Source organism: Rana temporaria, chromosome 4, assembly GCF_905171775.1.
Source record: "Rana temporaria chromosome 4, aRanTem1.1, whole genome shotgun sequence".
Taxonomy (NCBI): Eukaryota; Metazoa; Chordata; class Amphibia; order Anura; family Ranidae; genus Rana; species Rana temporaria.
Window position 1 is genome coordinate 51598054 of NC_053492.1, and position 15370 is coordinate 51613423.

The 15370-nt window shown below is 42.5% G+C and overlaps 1 protein-coding gene and 1 non-coding gene across 3 annotated transcripts in view; one reads left to right on the top strand and one right to left on the bottom strand.

The window, feature by feature from the left end:
• Positions 1-4238: 4238 nt before the first annotated feature.
• FAM166C (family with sequence similarity 166 member C) overlaps positions 4239-15370 on the bottom strand; it is a 59826-nt gene continuing 48694 nt past the window's right edge. Inside the window, exon 5 of one of the 2 annotated variants that reach the window (XM_040348381.1) lies at positions 4239-4482. In XM_040348381.1, the coding sequence (XP_040204315.1) occupies positions 4409-4482 (74 nt within the window). In that variant the 3' untranslated portion in view covers positions 4239-4408. The remainder of the gene's footprint in view (positions 4483-15370) is intronic. The other variant, XM_040348382.1, reaches the window with a different exon arrangement.
• Positions 12850-12921, top strand: TRNAT-CGU. Its single transcript has one exon. It is a non-coding gene; the product is annotated as a tRNA-Thr (tRNA).

The window sequence follows — 15370 nt, forward strand, 5'->3', positions numbered from 1 at the left end:
ATTCTTGAAAATCTACAACATGCTCATATTGATGCTATTGCCTCATTGTCTGAGATAATGAAACAAGTTCACCGGACAGATAGCGGGCTACCGTGTTACACCCCCGAGTCCATCATGATCTGATGGTTTATGAGTCCAAACAACCTCAAATGATTGATACGGATGGGTGCTGGAGGAAGGAAGGGGTGGTATTGTGTCAAGGGAAACAGGATAGGATCATGAGACAACAATGCTGGCACAAAGAAGGGTCATGTCTCATGGATGCCGAGGAATTGTCCCAACCTTATGTAAAATACTTGGGGCAAGGGTATTGGTGCTGGTATCAAATGTCCAATGATGCTCTATATTCGGCCTACGGGTTGAACTGTACTCAACGGGGTACATTACCTCAGGGAGTCTACTGTACATCTTCCCCGGTCCTGGGAATAGATATAGCCGGGACACAAGGACGTACCCCTATTACCCCAGAGAAAAGGCTTGATATCAAACCTGACACCCCCATACATCTACAGAAACTTCCTCTGGGATTTGGGGCTGAGTTAAAGGCTTGGCTGGTAGATTTTGGACAACAGGATGAAATATTAAAAGTGCTGAAAGATGCTGAGAAACAAGCCACTATACGACTCACCCATGATCAAAATAAGTTGATCCAAGTATCCCACGCTTTAGAGGAAGACGCTAAGATTTCCTGGTGGGAAAGTATATTTGGGTATAGTCCTAACGCGTCAGCGTTCCTAAACATTTTGCTCCACCCTGTCGTTGTCCTAATCTGTGTAGCTCTACTGCTCTCCCTGATGCAAGTAATGATGTGCATTACTATCAGGAGAATGAACGCCAAAACTATGAGAATGTGCACCTCAACGAGGTATCTTCTCTCAAGGAAAAGCCACTAACTCAGAAACAAATTTCTGAAGAAGCCAGTTCCAATCCAGACCAGTACAAATGTACCGTTTTTTTTATACTCCTAATTTAAATTTTTATCATGTTCGTGTAATAATTTTTAATTTCTATTTTTTATTTTTATTTTTGTACTCATTTTTTATCCATTACAATTTTTTACTTTTAATTTTTATACATTTTATTTATTTATTTTTTTTGTAAAAGTTTTTTTCTTCTTCATTTTTTTCTTTCTCGTTTTTATATCAATTTTTAGTAATTTTGAATACATTTTTTCTCATTTCTCATTTTTATCAGTTTTTTGTTGTCCGTTTTAATTTTTATATTTTTTCTCTCATTTTTCTCCCTGAAGGGTTATGGTTATAATTTTTTTACTTTTAATTTTTTTAAAGTTTTTCATTATTATTTTTATTTAGTTATTTTTTTCCTCTTATTTCATTCAGGTGAGAAAAGTTCCAAAAGGTTTGAACTTTTTCCACCTGAAGGGGGGAGTAGTGCATAGACCTGGAAGAGGAAAATAGTAAATAATGCAGTGTTTTTAATTGCCCTCTTGTTGGAGAACTATATATTATTTTTTATTATTTTCCTTTGGTTTGGGGAAGAGCCTCTAAAAAAATTTTTAGTAAGAAGTACAGTCGGGTTGGACTAAATTCTAAAAAGTTTCTTGGCAACCATTGTTTAGTCGCTCCTTTTTAATATTTTTTATTTTTGTTTTTAACCCGACTTGTACATTATTAAGTGACCATGATCATGATCACCTGTTGATCACCAATAGGGCAGAAGAGTCTATTTTTTTTTGTTTGTTTTTTTGTGTTTTGTTCTTGTTTTTTTTTTAAGAGAGGACCCTAGAACTATATTTTTTTTTCCTGTTGATCTAGGAATAAGCCTCTTCAATTTGTAATAATAACGTGCGGTCAGGTTTACCCAAAGTCTACAAATTTAAATCATCTCTCTCTCGTTATTATCTGTGTACCTGACCAGCAAAAATACCACCAATTACTAGTAAGAGAGAGGAGTCGTTTTTTTTGAACGGAACAATGTTCTATTTTTTTTTATTTTTTATTACGTTTTTTGAATACCGATTCAATGCGCTTTAACAATCGAAAGTGGAATCTAAACTGGAGAGCTTGGTTGGAGCAGCATTAAATCTGTAGTTTTTATTTTTTGTTTTTTTCTTTTCTCCATATTCTTTTTCATTACTCACCTCTCTTCCTTTCCTCCTTTAATTTTATGCTCTCTAAGTTTTTCTTTTTGGCTTCCATCATACATCTTCTCAGGATAATGTAACTAGAACTTCAGTCATATTTTGTTTTTAAGGCACGTGAGCATTCCTGCCCGCCAGTGCCATATTGTATCCCTGGACATCCAGGTTTTCATGTCTTAAAGTAATTCTACCTACCCTAGTCTACCTACGGCTTTATAGTTATAAAGGCCACCCCACGGCTCCTGTCTGACATTCCTCCAATAACTGTACACTGACGTTCTCCTTTCTCCTTTTGTATTCATACATGACTGTCTGGAGGCCCACCCAACCACCACCTGAAGAAACAACGACAACCAAGTCATTTTTCTTTTAGAAGACAAACGTGCCATGAATAAGACACTCCGAAACCCTTCTTCACCATGCTGGAAAAGTGCTGCCTCGCGGTCCGATCCAATGGTGACAATCAGAACACCATCTTTCCAAGATACAGGACTAAATATATAAGGATCCCGCCATCAATGTTGGAATTCCACTCCTCCAATGCAGAGGGGCGATGAAACATTGCCGTACAGACACTCAGGGTTCGGATCGGAAGTCTCAAAGGCACCAGGACTGTCTCAAGTCTACCTTGATGAGTTACGACGAGTTTAAGAAAGGAAAAGGCCGCAGTGGTGGTGGGGGAAGGGTCGGGGCTTCCGGGCCGTTGTGTGTGGGTACCGGATCATTGAAGGAGGATATAAGTTCAATAATGAACTTGAGGGGGTACTGTTATAGAAATGTTGAATTTCATATTTGTACCAGGGGAACCATTGGGAAAAATATTAATGTATAAGACAGAGCCACTACTGTACATGCATTTGCTGTCTTGAGAACCAGTTACCGGTGTCAGGTTTTAATTCAATTAGTCACATTGTCCTATTGTTCTGAAGGGAGGCCAGAAACAGCAGGGGCCCTTAGCATACTGGTATGACTACTCTGTCCAAGAATAGCTGCATACCATTTTTATTTACAGCACAATATATTGTCTGATAAGAAGTATCTCCTCATTGAATTACAAGAATTTCCGGTCATCTCCTGTTTTAGGACCAAATTTAGGACTGTGTTAATCAGATAATAATACCAGGTGTGGGTGTGTATATTAAAAGAGATTCCTTTCACCCTTTGTCTAATTACAAGCCACAATAGGACAGGACGGACAGGGCGATACTGGGTGGGTCGGGAGTCTTTAATTGCCATCTTGAAAAGGACACATATTCGACCAATCACAGCAGAGGGTTTTTTTTCTTAATTCTTAGAGGGTATAAAAAAACAGTGCTAGCTTGACTAAGAGACAGACTGGATCATGAGCTGATTGGGAACATTTGGTGAAGTACTCTGCAAATATATTTTCTCTTTTTCTCTCTCTCTCTCTCTCTCCCTCTCTCTCTCTCTCTCTCTCTCTCTCTCTCTCTCTCTCTCTCTCTCTATCTCTCTGTCTCTCTGTCTCTCTCTCTCTCTCTCTCTCTCTCTCTCTCTCTCTCTGTCTCTCTGTCTCTCTGTCTCTCTCTCCCTTAACTTATTCTCTGTAACTTTTCTTCTCCTATGAATTGTCTTGAGATACTGATCTAGCCATCTTATTGTTTGTATAATTGTGTGATGTTATAGTTGTAAATATTAGAGTAATACAAGTTTCTTCTATGTATCAATAAATGTAATACTTTTCCCTTTTCCGCAGCGATATTCTTTGCTTTAATTTTTATATAGACAAAAAGGTTTTCATAGTTTACTTTAATTAGTTACGTGCGATATTAATATTTTTATGAATCGCTGATTATTAATTATGTACGTGCGTTATTAATTTTTCTATGACAAGACTCGGTCGTGTGTACGAGGTTGGGTGTCCTGCATGTGTGGATTTTGCTGCATTATGTTTTGTTTTCTACAAATTAGAATGGTGTGCCTCGAGCAGGAGGTAGGGTGCCACATCAGAGGGTTTCGCGGGCACATGTGGCCCCCGGGCCACTGGTTGGGCACCCCTGACCTAAAGAATATTTTTGAGCTATGCAATTTACAGTGTCCTGGCATTTTATTTTTATATATATATATATATATATTGTCACCACGCCATCACTGTAGCCTCATGTGTATGTACAGTATATATACAAAGATGTATTTTATTTTTTCCACAAAGATAATCATGTTCAGTATTAGCAGTATTCCATCATCTAGTATCCAGTGGATAAATACAATTAAATGTATTCCCTTTGATTTTCATTCCCATAAGACACAAGTCGATCTACTGATAAGACTCAATATTTATTTATTATATCAGTCCATTGATGGCAATAATGGTGTTTTTGGGTTCCTTGTATTCATGGAGGAAAGTAAAGCCATTTCAGATCCTGGTTGAAAAAAAAGGAAAAAATGTAAAATTAATATAAATACAAACAAATCAATTCATAAATCTGGAATTATAAAAAACATTATAACCTATGTCGTAAAAAAAAAAAGGTTAGTTGAAATAAAAGTCATATTTTAGTTTTGTTAGATTGTAAAGAGTTAAAGTGAAGATTTGCTAAATTATAGGGAAAATCTAGAAAAGTAAATTATGCCTAAGCAGAACCCTTTTGTTTTACATTCCCCCAGAAAAATAGCAGTGCACTTCCAGGGCCAGATTCACAGAAGAGATACGACGGCGTATCTCCTGATACGCTGTCGTATCTCTGTGATCCGCCCGTCCTAACTATGCGGCTGATTCATAGAATCAGTTACGCATAGATAGCCATAAGATCTGACAGGTGTAATTGACTTACACCATCGCATCTTAGGATGCAATTCTAGGCCGGCCGCTAGGTGGCTATTCCATAGCGGTCGGTGTAGAATATGCAAATGACTAGTTACGGCGATCCACGAAGATCCGCGCGTTCGTCGCAATCCCGTACGTCGTCGCTAGTCATTTTTACCCATCGCAAAGTTACACCTGCTTTAACATGGCTTATCTTTAGATCAGCCATGTTAAAGTATGGCCGTCGTTCCCGCGTCGAATTTCGATTTTTTTTTTTCGCGCAAGACGTCCGGGAATACGAAGCGCCGTAACGCACGTCGCAGTTAAAAAAAGACGTCGGGGCGCCGTAATTTCGCGAAAAAGCACGTCGGGAAATTTAAACACGGAGCATGCGGAGAGCGTTCGGCGCGGGAACGCGCCTAATTTAAATGGTGCCCGCCCCATTTGAAATAGGTGGGCTTGCGCCAAGCGCATTTACGTTACACCGCCGCAAGTTTACAGGTAAGAGCTTTGTGAATCAGGCACTTACGCTGTAAACCTGCGGTGGTGTAACGTAAATGGGATACGTTACGCCGCCGCGGAGTAACGTAAGTGTCTGTGAATCTGGCCCCCTGTGCCTACAGCCTCATAGCTGTATACAGTATAAGTGTTTTATTACGTGTCTGTTGCTGAAGATTTCTCCTGTGTGGCTGACATCTGTCCACTTTTTTACTTGAAATGCACAGTGGCAAATATTTTTTGTTAGTACATCTATGTGAGCGCTTTCAGATATACAGTGAGACCCGGAGGAGAAAATGGATGGGGGGGCTGCATGACTAGGTGAGAAACAGGGTCAGGGAACGGTCAGCTAGGTCAGTGTTGTGGGTAGGGGTGTAGTCCTTACCCGATTGGAGGCAGAAGTTAAAATGGGCAGGGTCCAGAGGAGAGGGTCTTGTGTAGGGGGCGTATTCTGCAACATTTCAAGGAGTCAGGAGAAGTGGCAACTACCCACCCTCCCGCCCTGGTGTTAGGAGTTATAACATTAGACAGGTAGTAGGGGCATGTATATATATATATATATATATATATATATATATATATGACAAAGAGAAACCTAAGAACATGAATAAATGATAAACATGTATATGAGTATATTTACTGACTGGTGTATATTGCTCAATTTTGTCACAGCAGTTGGCGGTTTAAGGGTTCTTTGGGGGGTCAGTGAGGAATTACATGGTTGCAGGATTAGTGGGGCCATAAGGTATGGCGCTTCCACTTGGTTAGCAGTGGTTCTCCCAGGAGCTAGGTCCCCTATGGGAGGGGAATATGGAAGTATGTCGAAACGTCTTCGAGCCGGTTGGGGCACGGCTAAGGCCATAGACCATTCCAGTTAAAATTGTGCCTTAAAGACACCCAAAGACCTCTTGTTGTTGGGCATTACTTTGATGAATTTGCAGGTATATTTTACGTGATGTTATTTTAATAATTTGGTTAATAAAATGTGTCTGCTGTGGCCATATAAAACCCATGTCACGTAGTCCGAGGGCCAGATTCATGTAGCTCAGCGGATCTTTAGATCCGCTCGATCTACCTGGTTTACGATCCGCCGGTGCAATTTAGCGAGGCTAGTGCATGATTCATAAAGCACTTACCTCGCAAATTGCACCGTTGGATCGTAACTCCCCCCGGCGGAATGCAAATTCCGAGGCTAGGGGGAGTGTACAATTTAAATCAGGCGCGTTCCCGCGCCGATTTAACTGCGCATTCGCCGCCGGTGAAAAAGCCCAGTGCTCATGCTCCAAATGACGTCGCTAGGACATCATTGTTAGCGGCGGGTACGTCAATTGCAGCCATCGGGATTCCAAATCGACTTACGCAAACGACGTTAAAATTTTTAATCTCGGCGCGGGAACGGCGGCCATACTTAACATTAGCTACCCCTCATATAGCAGGAGTAGCTATCCGCCGGAAAAAGCCGAACGCAAACGATGTTGAAAAAGAGCGACGGGCGGGCGTACGGACGTAAATCGGCGGTTCTCCTCATTTGCATATGCGACGTGTAAAACAAAGCGACGACACCTAGCGGCCGGCGGGAGATTACAGCCTAAGATTCGACTGGTGTAAGTCACTTACACCAGTCGGATCTAAGGGAGATCTATGCGTAACCTGATTCTTATGAATCAGTCGCATAGCTCCGACCGTGGGATCTCACAGATCCGACCGTCGGGTCTCACAGATACGACGGCGGATCAGGAGATCCGCCGGCGGATCTATTAATGAATCTGGCCCCGTGTCTTTAATGGTAAGGACCAAAGTTGACGAATCCTTTAGTCATGTATTTACCCCACGTGGGGTTTCTGTTATTTCTTTACTAGTGTTATATATTTCTGTATTTTTTCTAAGAAAACAATAAAAACAATTGAAATAGAAATGTCACATGAGATAAAGGGTAAGTGTCGGCAGCATCCTCTCCAACCCTAATGATACAGTATTGGCTTTGTGTGTTCTTGCACACAGATTTCCTGTTTTTAATTAGCCTCATCAGACTCCCTAATGAAGCCTCCTTCCACCCTCAGGTCCTATAGCAGCCACTGATCACCCTGGGCCATATTCTTAGAGATCTCCGGCGGCGTAACGTATGTCCTTTACGTTACTCCGCCGCAAGTTTAACTGGCAAGTGCCTGATTCCCAAACCACTTACCTGTAAACTTGCGGCGCAGCGTAAAGTCCACCCGTGCAAGCACTCCTAATTCAAATGATCCTGGTAGGGGGCGTGGATCATTTAAATTAGGCGCGCTCCCGCGCCGATCGTAATGCGCATGCTCCGTCGGGTAAATTACCCGACGTGCATTGCGCTAAATGACGTCTCACGGACGTCATTTGTTTTGACGGTAACGTAAATGGCGTCCATCGCCATTCACGGACGACTTACGCAAACGACGTTAAATGTTCAAATTTCGACGCGGGAACGACGGTCATACTTAACATTGAGTACGCCACCTAGGGGGCATGTTTATCTTTACGCTGCGTATCGCTTACGGAAACTACGTAAAATCACTACGACGGGCAAGCGTACGTTAGAGAATCGGCGTGACTAGTCATTTGCATATTCTATGCTGACCGCAAAGGAAACGCCACCTAGCGGTCAGCGTAGATATTGCAGCCTAAGATACAACGGTGCAGGCATGTTTAAGTGTATCTCAGTTTGAGAATACACTTAAACATAGGACGGCCTTAGAATCGGACTTACGTCGGCGTATCTGCTGACCGTGTTTTCTACATATATGAACACATGTTTTCAGATGGCACTGTTCTATGTACATTTGTTGATATTTTGTAAACTTTTTTTGTCTATAAATAAAATATGGATTTTTTTAATACAAATATTGTAGTCCTAATTACCAAGTGGTCCCCTTCTCCCTTTTCTGTTCATAGTTAGATTTACAGATGTGGCAATGGAGTGATTCTAGTATTTTTTATCATACGTTGTTTGAAAAAAAGACTGGTTGAGCCCACCCAGGACTTCTTCAAGAACATCTGGGAAAAGAGGACTACCACTTCCACGAATTTCAAATGGAATTACGGGTTCCTCTGAACTTGAGTGGTGCTGTATTTATGTATTTTATCATCTGAAATACATCTATAAAGTCAAATTTAACTCCACTTTTGAACTTTTACCAACAGCTCAGCTTATAAGGCTTACCTGTAAGTACAGTGAATATCTCCTAAACTTGTACCGTTTAGGAAATATTCACACAACATGCAGCCAGTGACTTCACTCACATGCGCTCGGAAGGATTGGCATACTGTGCCAGAACTTCAGAGCTCCACCCTGGAGCTGAGGGCTCCCATGTGCATGGGTGATGTCTTCATGGCCCCAGCCATTCATACAGCTGGAGCCCGTGAACCTGGAAGGAAGACCGGGTGAAGATGGCTGCACTGGAGGGCTCTGTGTACAGGTAAGTATGTCATAATGTGCTAGTATGTGGTGCATACTAGTACATTTTGAGTTAAAACTGCAAGGGGGGCCCATTGTTTTTTTTAATTTTTTTGCGGTTTACAAAAGTTTTAAACAAAGCTATGTAAATTCCTTTTAATAATATACTACTTTTGAGTTGAGTTTTTTACAGCGTCTAAGCCAAGACATGGAACCTTGTTCTGGGTCAGTGATGCAAAAACTATTCAAGCAATTTGTGCGGCATTAAAGCCAGACAACTAAAATTTTTGGAAAGAACATTCAGCAATGGCAACCTACATGTGCCCTGACTACAGGCAGTCCCCGGGTTACAAACAAGATACGTTTCTGTAGGTAAGTTGAATTTGTATGTAAGTTGGAACAGGTACATTTTTTAAGTGTAAACCCAGCCAAATAAATAATTTTTAAATTTTTTGGATAGCATATGGAAGGGTTGACACTTTCTGTTCCTGTGACAATTGGATTTTCAAAAATGTGGGTTGTCGTGGAAACAAGGATTGGTGATAAAGCTTCAGTGGATACACCTTTTCCCCATGATAACTCTTTTGCCCTGTACACACGATCGGTTCATCCGATGAAAACGGTCTGATGGATTTTTTCATCAGATATCCGATGAAGCTGACTTTCATCAGTCTTGCCTACACACCATCAGTTAAAAATCCGATCGTGTCAGAACGCGGTGACGTAAAACACAACGACATGCTGAGAAAAATTAAGTTCAATGCTTCCCGAGCATGCGTCGACTTGATTCTGAGCATGCGTGGATTTTCAACCGATGGACGTGCCCACAGACGATCGTTTTTTTTTATCGTTTTTTTAACTATCAGATAATTTTAAAACAAGTTCCTAGTTTTTTAACCGATGGATAAAAAAACGATGGGGCCCACACACGATCGGTTCGTCTGATGAAAACGGTCCATCAGACCGTTTTCATCAGACGAACCGATCGTGTGTATGCGGCATAACAGGAGTGAATTCTCTTCCTAGGTAGTTTTACTCTCACTTCCTGTTGTCTCCCTCCGTTTGTATAAGTTGGATGTAAGTTGGATGTTTGTAACTCGGGGACTGCCTGTATACTGTATAGGTTTTTTTTAACCACTTCCCGCCCGGCCTATGGCCGATTTACGTCCGGGAAGTGGTTATGAAATCCTGACAGGACGTTCTAGAACGTCCTGCGGGATTTCATGCCGCGCGCGCCCGTGGGGGCGCGCATCGCGGCGATCGGTGATGCGGGGTGTCAGTCTGACACCCTGCATCTCCGATCTCGGTAAAGAGCCTCCGGCGGAGACTCTTTACCACGTGATCAGCCGTGTCCAACCACGGCTGATCACGATGTAAACAGGAAGAGCCGCCGATGGCTCTTCCTCACTCGCGTCTGACAGACGCGAGTAGAGGATAGCCGATCGGCGGCTCTCCTGACAGGGGGGGTTAGCGCTGATTGTTTATCAGCGCAGCCCCCCCTCGGATCGCCACACTGGACCACCAGGGATGCCCACCCTGGAGCACCAGGGTGGGCAAAAAAAAAAAAAAAAACCAGAAAAAAAAAAAAAAAAAAAAAAAACAAAAAAAAAAAAGATGCCAGTCAGTGCCCACAAATGGGCACTGACTGGCAACAATCAGTGCTGCCACCCCAGTGTCCATCAGCGCCACCCCAGTGTCCATCAGCGCCACCCCAGTGTCCATCAGTGCCACCCCACAGTGCCCATCCATGCCCAGTGCCCACCTAGCAGTGCCCATCTGTGCCACCCATAAGTATCCATCAGTGCCGCCCATGAGTGCCCATCTGTGCCGCCTATGAGTGCCCAGTGCCGCCCATGAGTGCCCATCAGTGCCGCCTATGTGTGCCTATCAGTGCCGCCTATGTGTGCCCATCAGCATCAGTGCCGCCTATGTGTGCCCATCAGTGCCGCCTATGTGTGCCCATCAGTGCCGCCTATGTGTGCCCATCAGTGTCGCATACCAGCGCCGCCAATCAGTGCCACCTCATCTGTGCCCGTCAGTACTACCTCATCGATGTCCATCAGTGCCATCTCATCGGTGCCCATTAGTGCCGCCATATCAGTGCCCGTAATTGAAAGAGAAAACTTATTTACAAAAAAATTAACAGAAAAAAATAAAAACTTAATTTTTTTTCCAAATTTTCAGCCTTTTTTTAGTTGTTGCGCAAAAAAATAAAATCGCAGAGGTGATCGAATACCACCAAAAGAAAGCTCTATTTGTGGGGAAAAAAGGACGCCAATTTTGTTTGGGTACAGTGTAGCATGACCGCGCAATTGCCATTCAAAGTGCGACAGTGCTGAAAGCTGAAAATTGGCTTGGGCGGGAAGGTGCGTAAGTACATGGTATGGAAGTGGTTAAACCACCTGATGGATTGTAGTATCTCCCTCCCTCAATGGTGAATTTTCTACATTTTGCAGGTGCAGAGAATTACAAGGCATAAATGTATAATAAGTACAAGATAATTATACATTTATGATTTATTGATCTTTCCAGTCTGCTGTAGTATACTTTTCTTTTCATTGTTATAGTTTAAAATAATAGATAACAGTCAAAGGTAAGTTATCCGAGCCTAGAGCTCCATAAAAATTATATAAAGCCATAAAGCTATGAAGGTGAAACGTTGTAGATTTTCTTTGAACTGCTGTACCACTTTATTTCTGTAAACCTTACTCCATTTTGGATTGCTATTCCTCTTCTGACTCACGCTCTTGATGATAATAAATCCCATACCTGCTTCCAAAAGGTGAGCACTCCTATTTCTGATGATAGAGTGTACAGTGGAAAAGAAGATCCATGTCGTTTTTTTTCATAGCCACCCTTTTACATAATTATCTAAAAACATATTTTTCAACTTTTTTTTTTTAAGGTACTCACTATGGGCCAAATCCACAGCCCCGCAGCGCAACGTAACTTAAGTGATTTAAGTTACACTGCCGCAAATTTCCTAAGTTAGGTATCGATCCACAACACACTTACCTGGAAATTTGCGGCGGTGTAACTCAAATCCGTCCGGCGCAAGGCGTGCCGAATCTAATGGGGCGAGTCCCATTTAAATTAGGCGCGCTCCCGCGCCGGACGTACTGCGCATGCTCCGTCGGGTAACTTACCCGACGTGCATTGCGCTAACTGACGTCGCTCCGACGTCATTTGCTTAGCCGGTAACGTAAATGGCGTCCAGCGCCATTCACGGACGTCTTACGCAAACGACGTAGAGTTTGAATTTTCGACGCGGGAACGATGGCCATACTTAATAGGGTTTAGTCAAATAGGACTCAGCCCTATTTTTACACGGCGTAACTCTACGTAAACGACGTAGCATTAGAGCGACGGGCCCGCCGGAGCGTTCATGGATCGCCGTAAGTGTTCATTTGCATATTCTAGGCCGGCCGCAATGGCCTCGCCACCTAGCGGCCGGCCTAGAATTGCATCCTTAAGATCCGACAGTGTAATTCAATTACACATGTTGGATCTTCTGTCTATCTCTTGGAAACTGATTCTGTGGATCAGTTCCAAAGATAGAAACAGGGATACGACGGCGTATCAGTAGATACGCCGGCGTATCCCTTTTGTGGATTACCCCCTATATGCATAATGAGATGCGGATTACAGCTTATGAAATGCTCCTGTTTTTTTATTTAGATAAACCACGCAAGGTGCACTTTAATTTTAGTAGCCCCGTCTTTTTTGGATGGTTGAATTTTGTTTAACTGGACACAGTTGCCCTCAGGCCAGAAATACATTAGCAACTCAAGAGAAAGACAAAGCCAAGCTTGATAAACCAGACTGGCAACAAAAGGCACAAAAGATTAGGTAGCAGCGCAATTCGAGTTGAGCTGTAAACTGGAGGAGCAAACATACCATAAAAAGATTAGAAATCAAAGTACAAAATTAAAGCAACGGGCAGGGGTGGGGCTGTGATTGACAAAAAGGTTGTCAGTAACAATGTGTAAATACACACATTTCACTGAATACAATACACATCAGTTGTACGAATAAAGGACACTCAAACAGCAACCCTTGAGTGAAGGCGCAGTGGCCTAGTGGTAAGGCGTTGGTCTCGTAAACCAAAGATCATGGGTTCAATCCCCATCTGTGCCTGATGCATGCCTTTTTCGTTGATTGAATTATGTTTATCTGGGATCAGTGGCTCAGCACCAGATTATCATGCCTGGATGATATACCTGAACATGAAAGTGACAACTCAAAAGGAAGACATAGCCAAGGTTGATAAACAAGACCACAGGAGATTAAATAGCACAATAATCAGATTTGAGTTGTAAACTAGAAAAGCATATATATATAAAAACTTTGGGCCAGATCCACAAAAGGGATACGCAGGCGTATCTACTGATACGCCGTCTTATCCCTGTTTCTATCTATGCGGCTGATCCACAGAATCAGTTACGCATAGATATCCCTAAGATCCGGCAGGTGTAATACTTTTACACTGTCGGATCTTAGGATGCAGTACCTCGGCCGCCGCTGGGGGAATTTCTCGTCGAAATTCCGCGTCGGGTATGCAAATTAGCACTTACGGAGATCCACAAAGCTTTTTCCGTAAGTGTTAGTTTGCCGTCGCAAAATTAGGGCTACTTTTACAAAGTGTAAACTTAGTACACCATGTAAAAGTAGACCCTTCTTTCCCGCGTCGCTGTCAAATTTTTTTAAAAACATTTTTTTTCCCGTCGCAACTCTTTTTTTTTCTTTTACGCCCGTCGCGATTCTCAAAACTCGACGCAACGTAACTTCGCGCAAAGCACGTCGGGAAAATCGCGTCGGGAGCATGCGCAGTACGTCCGGCGCGGGAGCGCGCTTAATTTAAATGGGACTCGCCCCATTAGATTGGGCACGCCTTGCGCCGGATGGATTTAAGTTACACCGCTGCAAATTTCTAGGTAAGTGCTTTGTGGATCGGGCACTTAGGTAGAGATTTTGCGGCGGTGTAACTTAAATCCAAATATTTAAGTTGCGCCCGCTGTACGTGGATCTGGCCCAAAGTTTGAAATTAAATATGTGGTAAAAAAAAAATGGAAAGGCCATGGTCAGTGATGCATAAGAAGCGGTAAAGAACAATTAGGTAGATTCAAGTACATCTGCCTAAACTTGCGGCGGCGTAGCTTAGCCTGTTTAGGCTACGCCGCCGTAAGTTAGCTAGGCAAGTACATGATTCTCAATGTACTTGCCTACTAATATATGGCGGCGTAGCCTAAAGCGGGCGGGCATAAGGGCACCGAATTCAAATGACTTGGAGGGGAGGCTTGACCTCACGTTTTTGACGTTTTTATTTCACTGCGCATGCGCCGGGCCACTACATTTCCCAGTGTGCATTGCGGTTACGTACGCCGCACGGGCCTATTGATTTCGACATGGACGTAAACTAAGTAAATCCTGATTCGCGGACGACTTACGCAAACGACGTAAAAAATTTGAATTTCGCGGCGGGAACGGCGGCCATACTTAACATTACTATTCCACTAGAGCCTAGCTCTAACTTTACGCGGCCTTTCTCTTACATAAACGGCGTAAAAGTACTGCGTCGGCCGGGCGTACGTTCGTGAATCGGCGTATCTCCTAATTTGCATAATCTACACCGACCGCAATGGAAGCGCCACCTAGCGGCCATCCGAAATATTGCAATCTAGGATAGGACGGCGCAAGCCGTCGTATCTTAGATATGTTTAAGCGTATCTCTGTTTGAGCATACACTTAAACATACGTCGGCGTAGATTCTGAGTTAGGTCGACTTATCTACTGATAAGCCGGCCTAACTCTACCTGAATCTACCTAAATATCTATATACTCAAATTTCACTGAATACATATTACACATAGATGGTACAATGTATCAGTCTGATAAAGCCTGCCCAAGCAAGCTTTAAAAGATGGCACAGGTGTTGGTCTCCTTAAAAAAGATCGTTGGTTGAATCCCTACCTGTGCCTGATGTGCCAACCATACCATGTGCTCTTGACCTTTTAGCCACATTGGAACATGTTCTACTAGACACAGTTATCCTCAATAATTGGCACCATATTATCATGCATGAATGATACAGCTTGTTAAGCCAGACCAAAGATTAGGCCGAGGTGTAATCACAATTGAGCCCAGAAAACTTTTTAGGATGACCGAAATGTGTTTCAATGAATTCATTGATCCTCATGACTAGATTGTCATTAATATCTTTATTGGAGACAAGAAACCAGTTACGCGATAAAGGTTTTTTGACGGATAAACTTTTTGATAAAGTATGGCAGGAGATGAAAAATAATAAAGGTATACACTATTCACTCCAATTAGAAATAACTCTAGCTATGGAGAATTAATCAAACTGGAAGGGTTTGATTTGTGGAAGGTGAAAGGTCTGAGGTATATAGCACAATTATTTCAGAATGATGTGTTAAAAACATTTCCACAATTAAGTATTGAATATGGGGTCCCAAATCAAAGATTCTTTCAATTCTTAGAGTTTAGGCTTAAATTAAAATTAAATAAATCCATAATAATAGCACTGCTGGATAAAAGGGACAGGGTCTCATGTAGCACTACCCCC